General features: G+C 39.0%; 1 protein-coding gene across 2 annotated transcripts in view; it reads left to right on the top strand.

The window, feature by feature from the left end:
• SKI (SKI proto-oncogene) overlaps positions 1–9,345 on the top strand; it is a 76,047-nt gene extending 66,702 nt beyond the window's left edge. For both annotated transcript variants that reach the window (XM_056542057.1, XM_056542059.1), the window contains exons 6-7: positions 237–467; positions 2,368–9,345. In XM_056542057.1, coding sequence (XP_056398032.1) covers positions 237–467; positions 2,368–2,556 — 420 coding nt within the window. In that variant the 3' untranslated portion in view covers positions 2,557–9,345. The remainder of the gene's footprint in view (positions 1–236; positions 468–2,367) is intronic.
• The last annotated feature ends 3,295 nt before the right edge of the window (positions 9,346–12,640 follow it).

Below are 12,640 nucleotides of genomic sequence, written 5' to 3'. Positions count from 1 at the left end.
ATAATCTACACCCATACTTATGTCAACATTTGCTTACATTTATAACCTCAATTCCCTGCCCCCCTACGATATTGAACACTTCATATATACATGAGAAGGTCTTAAATCAATGACTCACACAGCAGACTGATTGCTTTCAAGCTTGTTTTATTTTATTTTATATTTGTTTTTATAGTGTTCCAAGCTTTTAGCAACTTTATTAGATTTAAAAACATTTTTTGTATGGTTACCATTAGGAGCTTGAGTTTCTCCGTGTTGCCAAGAAAGAGAAGTTGAGGGAAGCAACAGAGGCAAAACGCAACTTAAGAAAAGAAATTGAACGTCTCCGAGCTGAAAATGAGAAGAAAATGAAGGAGGCTAATGAATCACGGTTACGCCTGAAGCGAGAGTTGGAACAAGCCAGACAAGTTAGAGTGTGCGACAAGGGCTGTGAAGCTGGCAGGATACGGGCTAAATACTCTGCTCAGGTACATTTTTTTTTTTTGTACATTCTTAAAATATGAAACCGAGTACTTCAGAGCAAAATATAGGGCTATGTCACATTCATGTAGTAAATGTAAGCTTGTATGTAAGCACACTGACAAAAATGTGAAACAATTTATGCTTCTTTGAAAATACTCAATAACGGGAAGGGGAGTAGACTGATTCTACTGATGTGAGACATGCCAAACCAGGAAATGATGTGAACTTCCTCCCCAGCTTTAAGCTGATAAGAGGCCTCCAGACTAAACATTACCAGAGTGAGAACTCTGCAATGGGTGTAGCTGCAAGTCACTTCCAGGGTACATGAAGTGCCAAGCTGCAGCTGTGCGCCTATAGGAAAACCTGTTCCAGTGAGGTGCGTCAGAATGGAAGTTCTTCAAAGTCAACCCTATCCAAAAAGTGCTAGAAGGTTAGGTGCACTAGTTTTTTGTGTTCGGATGCAGGTAGGAAAGTTCAGTGTTGCAGATTTTGAAGTACTCTATGGACCCCAATGTTTTTATGGCTTGGGTTACACACTGACCTTATGTCTGTGCGACATAAAATTCCAAGGTAATGCTGCTAAAATGACATATAGTGGCCATGAAAAATCTAGCATGTCTTGATTTCTATCAACTGCTGTGTCGCAGTAACTTGCAGGTCATAATAATGTGCACTATTATTGGTTGCGATGTATCATAAAACATTGCCTTGCGTGACCACACCACGGCTCCCCATAGCTCTAGCATTAGGCTTAAAGGGGTTATGCACCTTATAAAAAAATGTATTATATTGGCAACGCTGGAGGCTTCGGAGCCCGACCACAATGGCGGATGAGCGTGACATTATGACTCCGCCCTGTGTGACGTCACGCCCCGTCCCCTCAATGCAAGTCTATGGGAGGGGGCGTGATGGACCTCCCATAGACTTGGATTGATGGGGCGGGGCGTGATGCCACATGGGGCGGAGTCATAATGTCACGCTCGTCTGCCATTGTGGTCAAGCTCCGAAGCCTCCAGCGTATCCGGTGTGAGGTGGAAGCCGAACAGGTGGGTGCAGAAGCCGAGATCCCGGGGGCCCACAGCAGCGGGACCCCTGGCGATCTGACATCTTATCCCCTATCCTTTGGATAGGGGATAAGATGTCTAGGGGTGCGGAGTACCCCTTTAAGTTTTGCTCATGGAAAAAGAGTGAGGGTCTGAATTAACGCCTCACCGTCAATCGGCTGATTAATTGCTGTGATGTGGCTTCTTTACAGCACAGCGCCATACATTTTGTATTGGTTGTACCTGGAAATGCAGTTCAGTGCAGTTCACCGACATAGCCAGTGGAAAATATATGGAGCTGGTCTAGTCTGGTCATCATGCCCATTCAATCACCCGATCACTAGGGGTATCAGGAGTTGCACCCCCACTAGTCAAATAATGATGGGTCATCAGTATTAAAGTCAAGGCAGTGGTTGCAGCCCTCAATACTGTAGAGGGTATAAAAAAATTTAGAGGCGAGTAGGAAAAAAAAAAAGGATCTATTCTAGTGGTGTCTTGCTTTGTGAAATAATTAGCAGCGTGTTTCTTCACAGCCAGCAGTCAGGGGCACGCAGCTTCCTCTGTCAAGGTCGGAGTAGGGTCACTTAACCAGCATCCTTCTATAGAAGATGCAGAAAGAGGTCACAGATAAACACACTGTATTTGTTACAGCATCGCATCCTTGAGTTTACTTCCTTTGAAATAAAGGTCATTTGTTAATGCATTACCATAAAGCTCAGTGCTGTTTTCTTGAAATTACGTTGCTATTTTAATTTAACAAAAAATATTTTACATTTGCAAACCTATTTTTCGTTTAATAATTTTTGAAACTTAAAAAACACTTCCTGACTAATTTTTTTTTTCTTCACCTGCCCTATTTTAGATAGAGGAACTGCAAGCAAAACTCCAGCACGCAGACAGTGATAGAGAAAAACTTCGGACAGATCTTGTACAGGAGCGAGAAGCCAGAGAACACTTGGAAAAAGTTGTCAAAGATCTACAGGAACAACTTTGGGCCAAGCCCACCAATCTTTCCAGCAGTGAACACACACGAAAAGACATTGAGAACTGATGCAAATTACATTAAAAAAAAAATCCTTTTGAAGCAAAAAAGAAGAAAAAAAAAGAAAAAAATATCTATTCATAAACAAAATTCTACGTATATGCACAGGAAGAGGAGGAGATTGTCCGATGTATGCATGAATAGGTGCATGTGTGAGTGTATGGAGTGTGTGCATTGAGCATGCACTAATAAATATGAACCTTTACAAGAGTGGAAAAAGAGAGATCCTATCCAACAGAAGCACTGAACTATGCCTCGTTTGATCCCACACAGCACAACATCTTACTGTGCCTCAGACAGAGTGTTTATAAAAGGAGCCGTTTAGGCTCAAAAAAAATTTTTTTTTTTGTATGTGTCAACTACAAGATAACGCAGCATTCAAGTCAAAGATTTAAACAAAGCAAGCATGATCAGTCCTTTAAAAAAAAAAAAAAAAAAGAGAAAAAAAAATCATTCTTACGCTTGCCTGGATCACTTTGAGATTTACATTTTCTTATAAGCTATTTAATATAAAAAAAAAAGTATATTAAAATGATGAGGACATTGTAAAGACTCCATATTGAAACGGTGGGAAAAATTTTTTGTATAACAGAACTGAAACTTTGATGCACAATTTTAACTGACTTGTTACAGGCTTTTTGGGGGTTTATTATAAAAACATCAGCCCTTCCTTGCTACTCCAGAATCCACCCTTCCTCTCAACGCCATATTCATGTCGACTGTGCAATGTATTGGTAGCAAGCCATCAATTCTGAACCCTTTGAATTAGAGACTCTACTACATTAGTGGCTTCTCCAACCAATTTTGTTGCCTGGGAATTATCAATATGCTCCACCTTTGTTTTTTTTTTTTATCCTTTTTTTTTAACCTATATATATATATATATATATAAATATATGTACATTTTTTATTTTATTTTTTTATTTTATTTCGCTGGGACAGGTTTATCTGTGCACATATATAGGAGAGGGTGAGAGGCAGGAAAAGAAAAAAACAACAAATAAAAAAGGAAATGGAACTGTTTAGCCGTATTGACCAGTGTTTTTTAAATCCCGCCATATTGGAAAGAGATCTCTGGGTGTATAATGAACCTCAGGCCTCTTGACTAATTGTTTATAAAGTGAGGGATCAGATTGGAACAAAGAATATTGACAGACTGTTAAAAGGTTGTGAAAAGTACACCAAGTATTTGGAAGTGTATATTATCTAATCTGTTTAAAAAAAAAAAATTTATCCAAAAGTTTTGCTTTGTTACATTTTTCTTTTCAATAATTCAGTATTTAATCTTCTATGACTGTGTTGGTGTGTTTTGAGTGCATTTTAACACAGACAGTGTAATACTGAATACTAAATAGAGAGATGCAAACACTATCGTGCTGCTTAAAATTCATACCCTATACAGATGGCTGGAATTATGGGATAGTATTCTGCATACAGGTAAAATAGCATCACTTAAAAATACATGTAAACAACAAAGCACAATAAGCTGTATGCAGTAGGCTGTGTCCCCCACAGGTTAACCGTGTTACTTGAAAGTCCTTTTTTTTTCTTTCCTTTTTTTAAATACCAGAACAGCACCACCCCTGACCATAGGCTGTGTCTGGTATTTCATGTTAACTTCTATCCATGTTAACTTCTAACGGGGCTCAGCTGCAATACCAGACACAAGATATGGACAGGAGCAGCGCTGTTTGTACTAATAAACCCCTTTTAAGTACAGGAAGCCAATATGTAGCCAGTGGATACATTAATTTTTGGCTGCATTGATATATTCATCCATCTTAAAATATGGCTTCTTGCACGGATCTTGTGAATTGGCCCCTTTTTAATGAAGCTTGACATGGCTCGATTATCATGCATTAAGGGCTCTATGGAAAATCGGTGGATCATTTGTGCTGCCCTATTCGTCAGCCAATCGCTGGGCCTATTACACTGGGCAGTATCTGCCTGTTCGACCGATAAGTGCCCTGTGTGAAGAACAGATAAGGGGATTCTTGAGCCAACAAATGTGTAATTTCATCACAGTTACCCTCAAATTACAGCTATGGTGCTAGGAAGTATTGAATTACCTTAATACTAAAGTCCGTTGAACAGTTTAGGTACTGACTTGACCAACTTATTTGCTGGTTGCTTGACATATTTGTGAAGGTGTTAATATTGCATTGTGAAAGGGGGTAAACATCCTTGTATTTAGGTTGGTGGTGATTGGCAAGTGTTTGTATTAGGAATGAATGGTCTTACTCAAGAGTATATTGCGATGTTCCCTCAATCCGTGGCCCTCCAGCCAGAGAGTCTTGGGTTGGGAGGACAGTGGTGTAATAGAAAGAAATCCAGTCTGATGAACATATTACATCTGTGAAAGAAACTTTATAACCCAGAGGAGATGGCCAAGTTGTGTCAAAGTAACTTATGGATAAAATAACCTAGTTTATTCACGTATTGGTTTATAGATATAGCGGACATGCTTGGCCATCTTAATTCTTCTTCAGTGGGGACAACTTGTGGTTCCTCAGCTGCTGTGGAGCTATGAAATCCTGTATTTTTTTTTATTTTTATTGAAAGCCGCGGTACGTGCTCTCAAATCAACCAAGTGCAAGTAAAAAGTACAAGTGTTCACACAAAAAAAGTGCATGAGTATGCGGTCCATCGCAAGCCCTTCTCCAACAGGAGAGAGGCCCTCCAACAAACCAAACCCTTCGCCTCCAGGCCAAAAGGCACCTGCAAGGTTCCAGGTACGATGTCCCCTTTGGCCGAATCTACTCAGGGACCGAAAAGTGTTCCTGGTGAACAACTAGGCGTTTACCAAGTTGCCACCGAGGAACCAGTAAAACCGGTTCAGCATTCCTGCCAAAGCAGGAATGCCACGGGGCATAGCAAGGAGGTATGAAATCCTGTATACCAGCGGGAACTAGGAGGCAATCCAAAATGTTAATAGCTCCATAGTGACTGAAGGGTCATTGGTTGCTCTAAACCACCCCATCCTTGGTGTTATGGAGAGGAGTTCTATGTCCAGATGCAGAGACATTTCTTTTCCTTTTGTTTCTTCAGGGTTCTCTGTTTCATTTTTATTTCCATTTTATGTGTTTGTAAAGCCTCAGTCTTCATTTTATCAGTTATGTTGAAATGCCTTAATGGGCTTTCATGCTACATATGTACAGGAAATATTTATACTCTATTGTAAAGTTTACTAACTGCTCTTTAAAAAAAAAAGTGTAAAAAATTATTCTATAATGAAAAGATGTCAGAATAAAAAAAAAACAGAACTAATAATAATAAAAAATAACTTTGGTAACTGATGCATTGCTTTTGGGACTGCAAAGGTCTGGTCTTAATCCACCAAAATCTTTTTATTTGTTGGTTTTTTTAAACTTTTTTTTATTTTGTTTGGTTGTAAATAATAAATATTGGTTGGCATTTGTTGCACCTTTTAAGGTAGACAAATGAACCATCTCAAAGGTGCAGTGCCACTCGAAAGTCAGAACATCACCTCATACAATTACTTTTTTTGGGTGTTGCATGGATTTCCTTCTAGTATAGTGTTCAAGAGGTCCACCTGAAACTATTATGGGTTTACTAGATCTTCGGTGTCAATATAAACAAGCTATTTTAATGCAAGTATTTCCTAAGGGGCACTAAAATGGTGTCTCTATTTTGCCTTGGTGAAAGCAGCACAATATCTCCTGATACTCCGTGTTCTACCCAGGTTCTATGAGGTGTCTATGTTCAAAGTGACTTAACCCCTTTTAACCTTAGGTTGTATACTGCACCTTTAATAATATCCACTGATATTCATGGGTTAGCAATTTTTTTTGGTTTCTGCACATACAATGCAATGAAACAGTGTCTCACAAGTATGTCTTTTTTTTTTATTTTTTATTAACCTATCTGTTTTCAGTATGTCTCTTTGGGGTCCACCTTCTCGCTGCTAGTGGGTTCCTCAACTCATATAGAATGTATTTACGTAAAGGCTGCGCTACAGGTCATGTTTCCCCAGTCAGTAACCTCCTTAAAATAAGTTCATTGTACAGTCCTCTGAGCAGCTTTCCTAATGCTGCTGGTACTGGAGGGTTCTGCATCACATTTGCATGCATTAAGTTCTGCAGCTGTTTAATGTATTATGATTATTTTTGTATGTGTCTACATGCTTTTATAACTTTTTTTATTTCAATATTTTTTTAAACAAAATGCATGAAAATAAGACACCTGCCACTTCTGATAACACAAAATGGGCATTAATGTTTTTCTATCTTTTTATTTTTTTTTATTTTTTTTGGTCTTTACCCAAAAACTCATCTACCTATGTTTTTTTTTCTGTTTCTCCGCTGTACTAGTCTCTAGCACTGATTTTAGGTCTATAGAGGAGGGAAAGTTGTGTAATCTGTCTCCATTTAGAAAGAAACCAAATATGTTGTGCAAGTGGAGCAGCAGAAATGACACATAGGAAAATTGAGGCTGTAGGGATATGTTGGTGGTTTATGCAGCCATGGAAAATATAGAACATAAGTCAAAATATGCATCCTTTTTTTTTTACGTTCATTTACATGTAGCCTAGTGGAAACCTATGCTCTGCGTTTGTATATATGGTGCTGCCTTAGCAGTCAAAAAAGTTGAAAAATTTTACAATTGAGCCCAGTGCTACATTACGGTCTCAAGATACTATCATATCTTTTATAAAAGCCACTATATTTCAGAATTTTAGACACCAGTTGTCCATATACACAGGTAACTCTCTACCGTGCCTTCCTTCCTAGTGGATGTGTGTGCCTTTTTAATAAAATCGGTCTCTTACTTAAATTTTCCGAAGGTCTCCCAGGAATATCAGGGCTCTTTACCCCATTAAAAGATGTGAAGAAAATGCCCCGTCTATTAGATGAGGGTATTCTTGAATACTTAATACTATCCTTTTAACTATGGGTGCATAACTCATTGAAAGGGGGAAAAAAAATTAAGCCATAATAGCGCTGCATTAAATGCGGCATACAAAGCGCTTGAAGTATATACATTTGAAACTAAACTGGATGTTCTTTAGAAATCAATCATTGTACTGCAGGGCATCATTATCGTCCGCCATCTTTTTCTCAGCATATATTTAATGTTGCATTTTGTAGTATTTTTGTTTTTCAAGACACTAAGTCAATTACCACTAAACCAAGGAAATTTTTATTTAACCCAGTATAGTACAGCCTCATTTTTATTTTATTAAAATTTTTTTGGACACTGTTCTACATCTGCAATTCATAGGCAATGCCTACTATGTTCTTAAGGGACTTTGCAAATGACTCTTACACTATCTGATCTACATATAATACGTAAAGCCATTTTTTTTAAGAGTAGAGTTTTAATGAAAAGAAAATACCCTATACTCTTTTGCCTTACTAACGTTTGCTGCTACCAACATTGTAAGTTATTAGGTCCTTAGAGCATATGTTGTTTACAATGTTACACTTGCTTATAGCTTTTCAAACTCTATATTCTACAACTGTTTGGGAGTTTCCATGTCGGATCAAAGTAAATTCAACTGAATGCTTCGATCTGATTGACCCAGCAGGTACATACTGTTAAAAAAAAGGAAAAAAAAAAGAGGCCTGTACCTTTTTTAAAAAAACAAAAAAAATAAAAACAAAAAACAACAAAACTACTCACTCCTGAGCGTGCTACCATTTTGGTTTGGCGATGAATCCCGGATTCGAGGGATGATGTTTTTATCGGCACAGGGGTTTGATGTGTAATTCTTATGTACAGTTTTCTCCGTTACAGTGTTTTTTTGTTTTGTTTTTTTGTTTTTTATGTTCCTGGATGTGACTGCTTTGCTTGTTCATGCAAAAGCTGTGACTTTCCCTCTGCTTGAAAAGCATTACTTTGAAAAATGTGCATTCAATTTAATAACAATGTTTCTGTACTGAAAAAAAATATATATAAAGGGAAACATAAACCAACAGCAATAACATTAATATCTATTCAGCAGATTACTCTTGAGCATAATATTCTACTTTTAAAAGTCTAACTAGCCAATTGTACAAAGAAACTCAATTTGTAAATATTTTTGTTTTATCCTTTTTCTTTTTACACTGTTGTATTATACATGTATATGGTGTTTTTCTTTCTTTTTGTTTTTATTTTATTTTTTTTCTCCTTTTTAAATGCTCTTTATTACCTGCTAATTGTCTGGTTTAATTGGTTGTGTTTAACTATGAAGAATCTGTTAGAAAAAAAATTATTATTATTATAATTTTTTGCAATTTATACATGTAGTTCGACCTTTTTATTTTCCATCACACTTTGTCCATATTTTCATTGTAAAGTATTTTTATTACAAAACTTTTTTTTTTTCATCTTTTCTCACATTTTAGAGGGAGTTTTTTGTATCAGAAAAAAATTATCAGAATTAAATTTTTTTTATTTGATGAAACAAAAAAATACATCTGCATATGTTATAGCCAATGTCATTTCAACATATTTTATCTTTTTTTTTATCCTATGCTGCTGCTAATGACAATATTAAAAACTTACTATTCTAGAATTATTTTTATGTAATTAATGTATGCTTTCTTGTTTTTAAATGCCTGATTAAAAGAAAAAAAGTAAGAAAAAAGCTTAGCATATTTATCTATTTCGCTGTGTACCGTCAGTTCCTTTTTTCCCCCCCCAGATTCTTTGCCCTCACACAGTTAATATTGTAAAATAAAGGACTTTATGAGATTATGTATGAAAATAGCTATGCTTATATACCACAGTGACTGAATGTACAGTGTATAGACGCATTACCTAAAATAAAATGTTTGTCCAGAAAAAAAAAAAGTTGCCCGTGTTTTGTATTAATTTAAGGGGAAGGGCAGTTGAAAAGGCAAGGTCATTCTTTGTGAAGCTTTTCTTGTTAGGCTTTTGTTTTTTAAATCTTGTTGGACTACAGCTTGCTGAAACCATACTCTTCAGTCACCCCGTTGTCCTTGATCAGTTGCGGTTATACAACAGCTGAAGAACGGCCAACGAAGACCAGGCGTTTATGGAAATAAAGAAGTGTGGCAAAAAAATCACTCACTCTGTTACACAGCTGGGAAACGTGAATTCCTTCTTGACCTATTAAATGATAGAGGTTAATCTCCATGGATCTTACCTCATCATTCAGCGTGCCCCCCGCATTCGTCCTCTTTATCTATGCATAGAGCACAAAGCGGGATAAGCCTGGTGTGTACACATAAGATGCTCTGAGGCCTCACAACTTCTTTAGGGTTCATAGACACTGGCAGTTGAGCAACTCCGCATGGCACATTGCCTTATGTTTAACATCTCATGATGAATGCAAGTTGAAAAAAAAAACCCTAAAGAATTCCTTTAAGAAGTAGAGATTCTTTTCAAACCCGACATCTGACATGTCTCAAACATTACTTGAGTTATTATGAGTGGTTGTATATTACGCTCATTTTAAGTAGACCTTAAGCAGTGTCCGCAGCACAATGAATGCAAAGTATCTCCAGATTGATATATGTTGTATCGCCAATGCGTGAGGCCCATTCTTCACAATGTTCATTCAAACGTTAAATGGCTTTCTGTGAAGTCTGTACTGCACATCTGTATGTCACTCTATTGTCCTGCAGGGACAATGCACACCTAGAAATTGAGAAGACTTAAAAAAGAAACTGCACCTGGAGCATTTAGATCTGTGTTATATGGCTTCATTTAATATTTCACGCAATTAAAACATTAATGCAAGTTGCACTTAATTTACAATTCAGGCAGGGAGCATGTGCAACAAAATCAGACATTACAGACTAAAGGGCTGAAAAAAAAAATGTAAATAAAAAGTATGATACTGGGGCTGCCTTAAAAAAAGATTTCAGATCAGGACCTCTGTTAAGCCAAATAATGGCTGAGACAAGAGACCACTGTGGCCAGTGATTGGCTGAGCTGCCTGGTCCTGCTCCAACCGCAGATAAGGAGCCGTAATGGGACCTTCAGGAGACTGGTGCAAGTAAGTATCATTTTCTTTCTTTACAGCAGTCCCAGTATATATAATTTTAACTACTCCCTTAACTTATTCATTTAAACAGTATTGAGGGCTCTGCGTACATCAGCTTACAATTGGAGAAAGAAGGGATAACCCGTGATATCAAAATGATTCGTACAATGGTTCAGTCATTGTTTAATTCACTGCTCAAAAATAAATAAAGGGAACACTAAGATAACGCATCCTAGATCTGAATTAATGGACTAATCGTATGAAATTCTTTCGTCTTTACATAGTTGAATGTGTTGAATGTGCTGACAACTAAATCGCACAAAAATTATCAATGGAAATTAATTGTATTAACCCATGGAGGTCTGGATATGGAGTCACACTCAAAATCAAAGTGGAAAACCACACTACAGGCTGATCCATTTTATGTAATGTCCTTAAAACAAGTCACAATGAGGCCCACATGACCTCCATACAACACCTGGGCATGCTCCTGGAGAGGTGGCGGATGGTCTCCTGAGGGATGTCCTCCCAGACCTGGACTAAAGCATCCGCCAACTCCTGGATAGTCTGTGGTGCAATGGAGCGAGACATGATGGATGGAGCGAGACATGATGTCCCAGATGTGCTCAATCGGATTCAGGTCTGGGGAAAGGGCGGGCCAGTCCATAGCATCAATGCCTTCCTCTTGCAGGAATTGCTGACACACTCCAGCCACATGAGGTCTAGCATTGTCTTGCATTAGGAGGAACCAAGGGTCAACCGCACCAGTGTATGGCCTCACAAGGGGTCTGAGAATCTCATCTCGGTGCCTAATGGCAGTCAGACTACCTCTGGCAAGCACATGGAGGGCTGTGCGGCCCCCCAAAGAAATGCCACCCCACACCTTTACTGACCCACCGCCAAACCGGTCATGCTGGAGGATGTTGCAGGCAGCAGAACGTTCTCCACGGCGTCTCCAGACTTTGTCACGTCTGTCACGTGCTCAGAGTGGACCTGCTTTCATCTGTAAAGAGCACAGGGTGCCAGTGGCGGATTTGCCAATCTTCGTGTTCTCTGGCAAATTCCAAACGTCCTGCACGGTGCTGGGCTGTAAGCACAACCACCACCTGTGGATGTCGGGCCCTCATACCACCCTCATGGAGTCTGTTTCTGACTGTTTGAGTGGACATATGCACATTTGTGGCCTGCAGGAGGTAATTTTGCAGGGCTCTGGAAGTGCTCCTCCGGCTCCTCCTTGCACAAAGGCGTAGGTAGCGGTCCTGCTGCTGGGTTGTTGCCCTCTTACGGCCTCTTCCACAGCTCCTGTCTCCTAGTAGCGCCTCCTGCTCTGGACCAGTGATGGCGAACATTTTTGAGCCCGAGTGCCCAAACTTTTTTTCCCTCAAAGTGCCAGCACAGCAATTAAATCAGAATACTGAGGTTTAAGTTTAGAAAAAACAACACCTTGTTGCCATAACTAATTAACATCTTTTCTTTTAAAAGAAGAACACAACAACAGAGTTCAATGATCCAAACTTTTTTTTATTTTTTATTGATAGTTTATAGTTCCCCCACATTAGGTTGTAGTTCCCCCAAATTAGGCTGGCAGTATAAGTCCCCCCCCCCCCACATTAGGTTGTAGTTCCCCAACATTAGGTGGGCAGTAAGTATAGTTTCCCCACATTAGGTTGACAGTATAGTTCCCCCACATTAGGTGAAGTATAGGTCCCCACATTAGGTGCAGTATAGTTCCCCCACATTAGGTGCAGTATAGTTCCCCCACATTAGGTGCAGTATAGTTCCCCCACATTAGGTGCAGTATAGTTCCCCCACATTTGGTGCAGTATAGTTCCCCACATTAGGTGCAGTATAATTCCCCCACATGTGCAGTATAGATCCCCCACATTAGGTGCAGTATAGTTCCCCCACAGACATACAGTCATCAGCCATATACAGTGTATGGCTGTAGGCTGTATGTCTGTGTACTGCCCCACTTCAGTGCTCCGTCCACTGCTCTTCCGGCCAGAGGTCACAATCTACTGCTATGGCCTGCAGGCCATAGCAGTAGGTCCCGGGACCGGAGGAGCAGTGGTCGGAGCACTGAAGATGACGTACATACAGGTAACTTACCATGCACGCTCATGCGTCCTCCTCCTT

This window comes from Hyla sarda, chromosome 10 (assembly GCF_029499605.1).
Source record: "Hyla sarda isolate aHylSar1 chromosome 10, aHylSar1.hap1, whole genome shotgun sequence".
In the NCBI taxonomy this organism is placed as follows: Eukaryota; Metazoa; Chordata; class Amphibia; order Anura; family Hylidae; genus Hyla; species Hyla sarda.
This window is presented reverse-complemented; position numbering and strand designations above follow the sequence as displayed.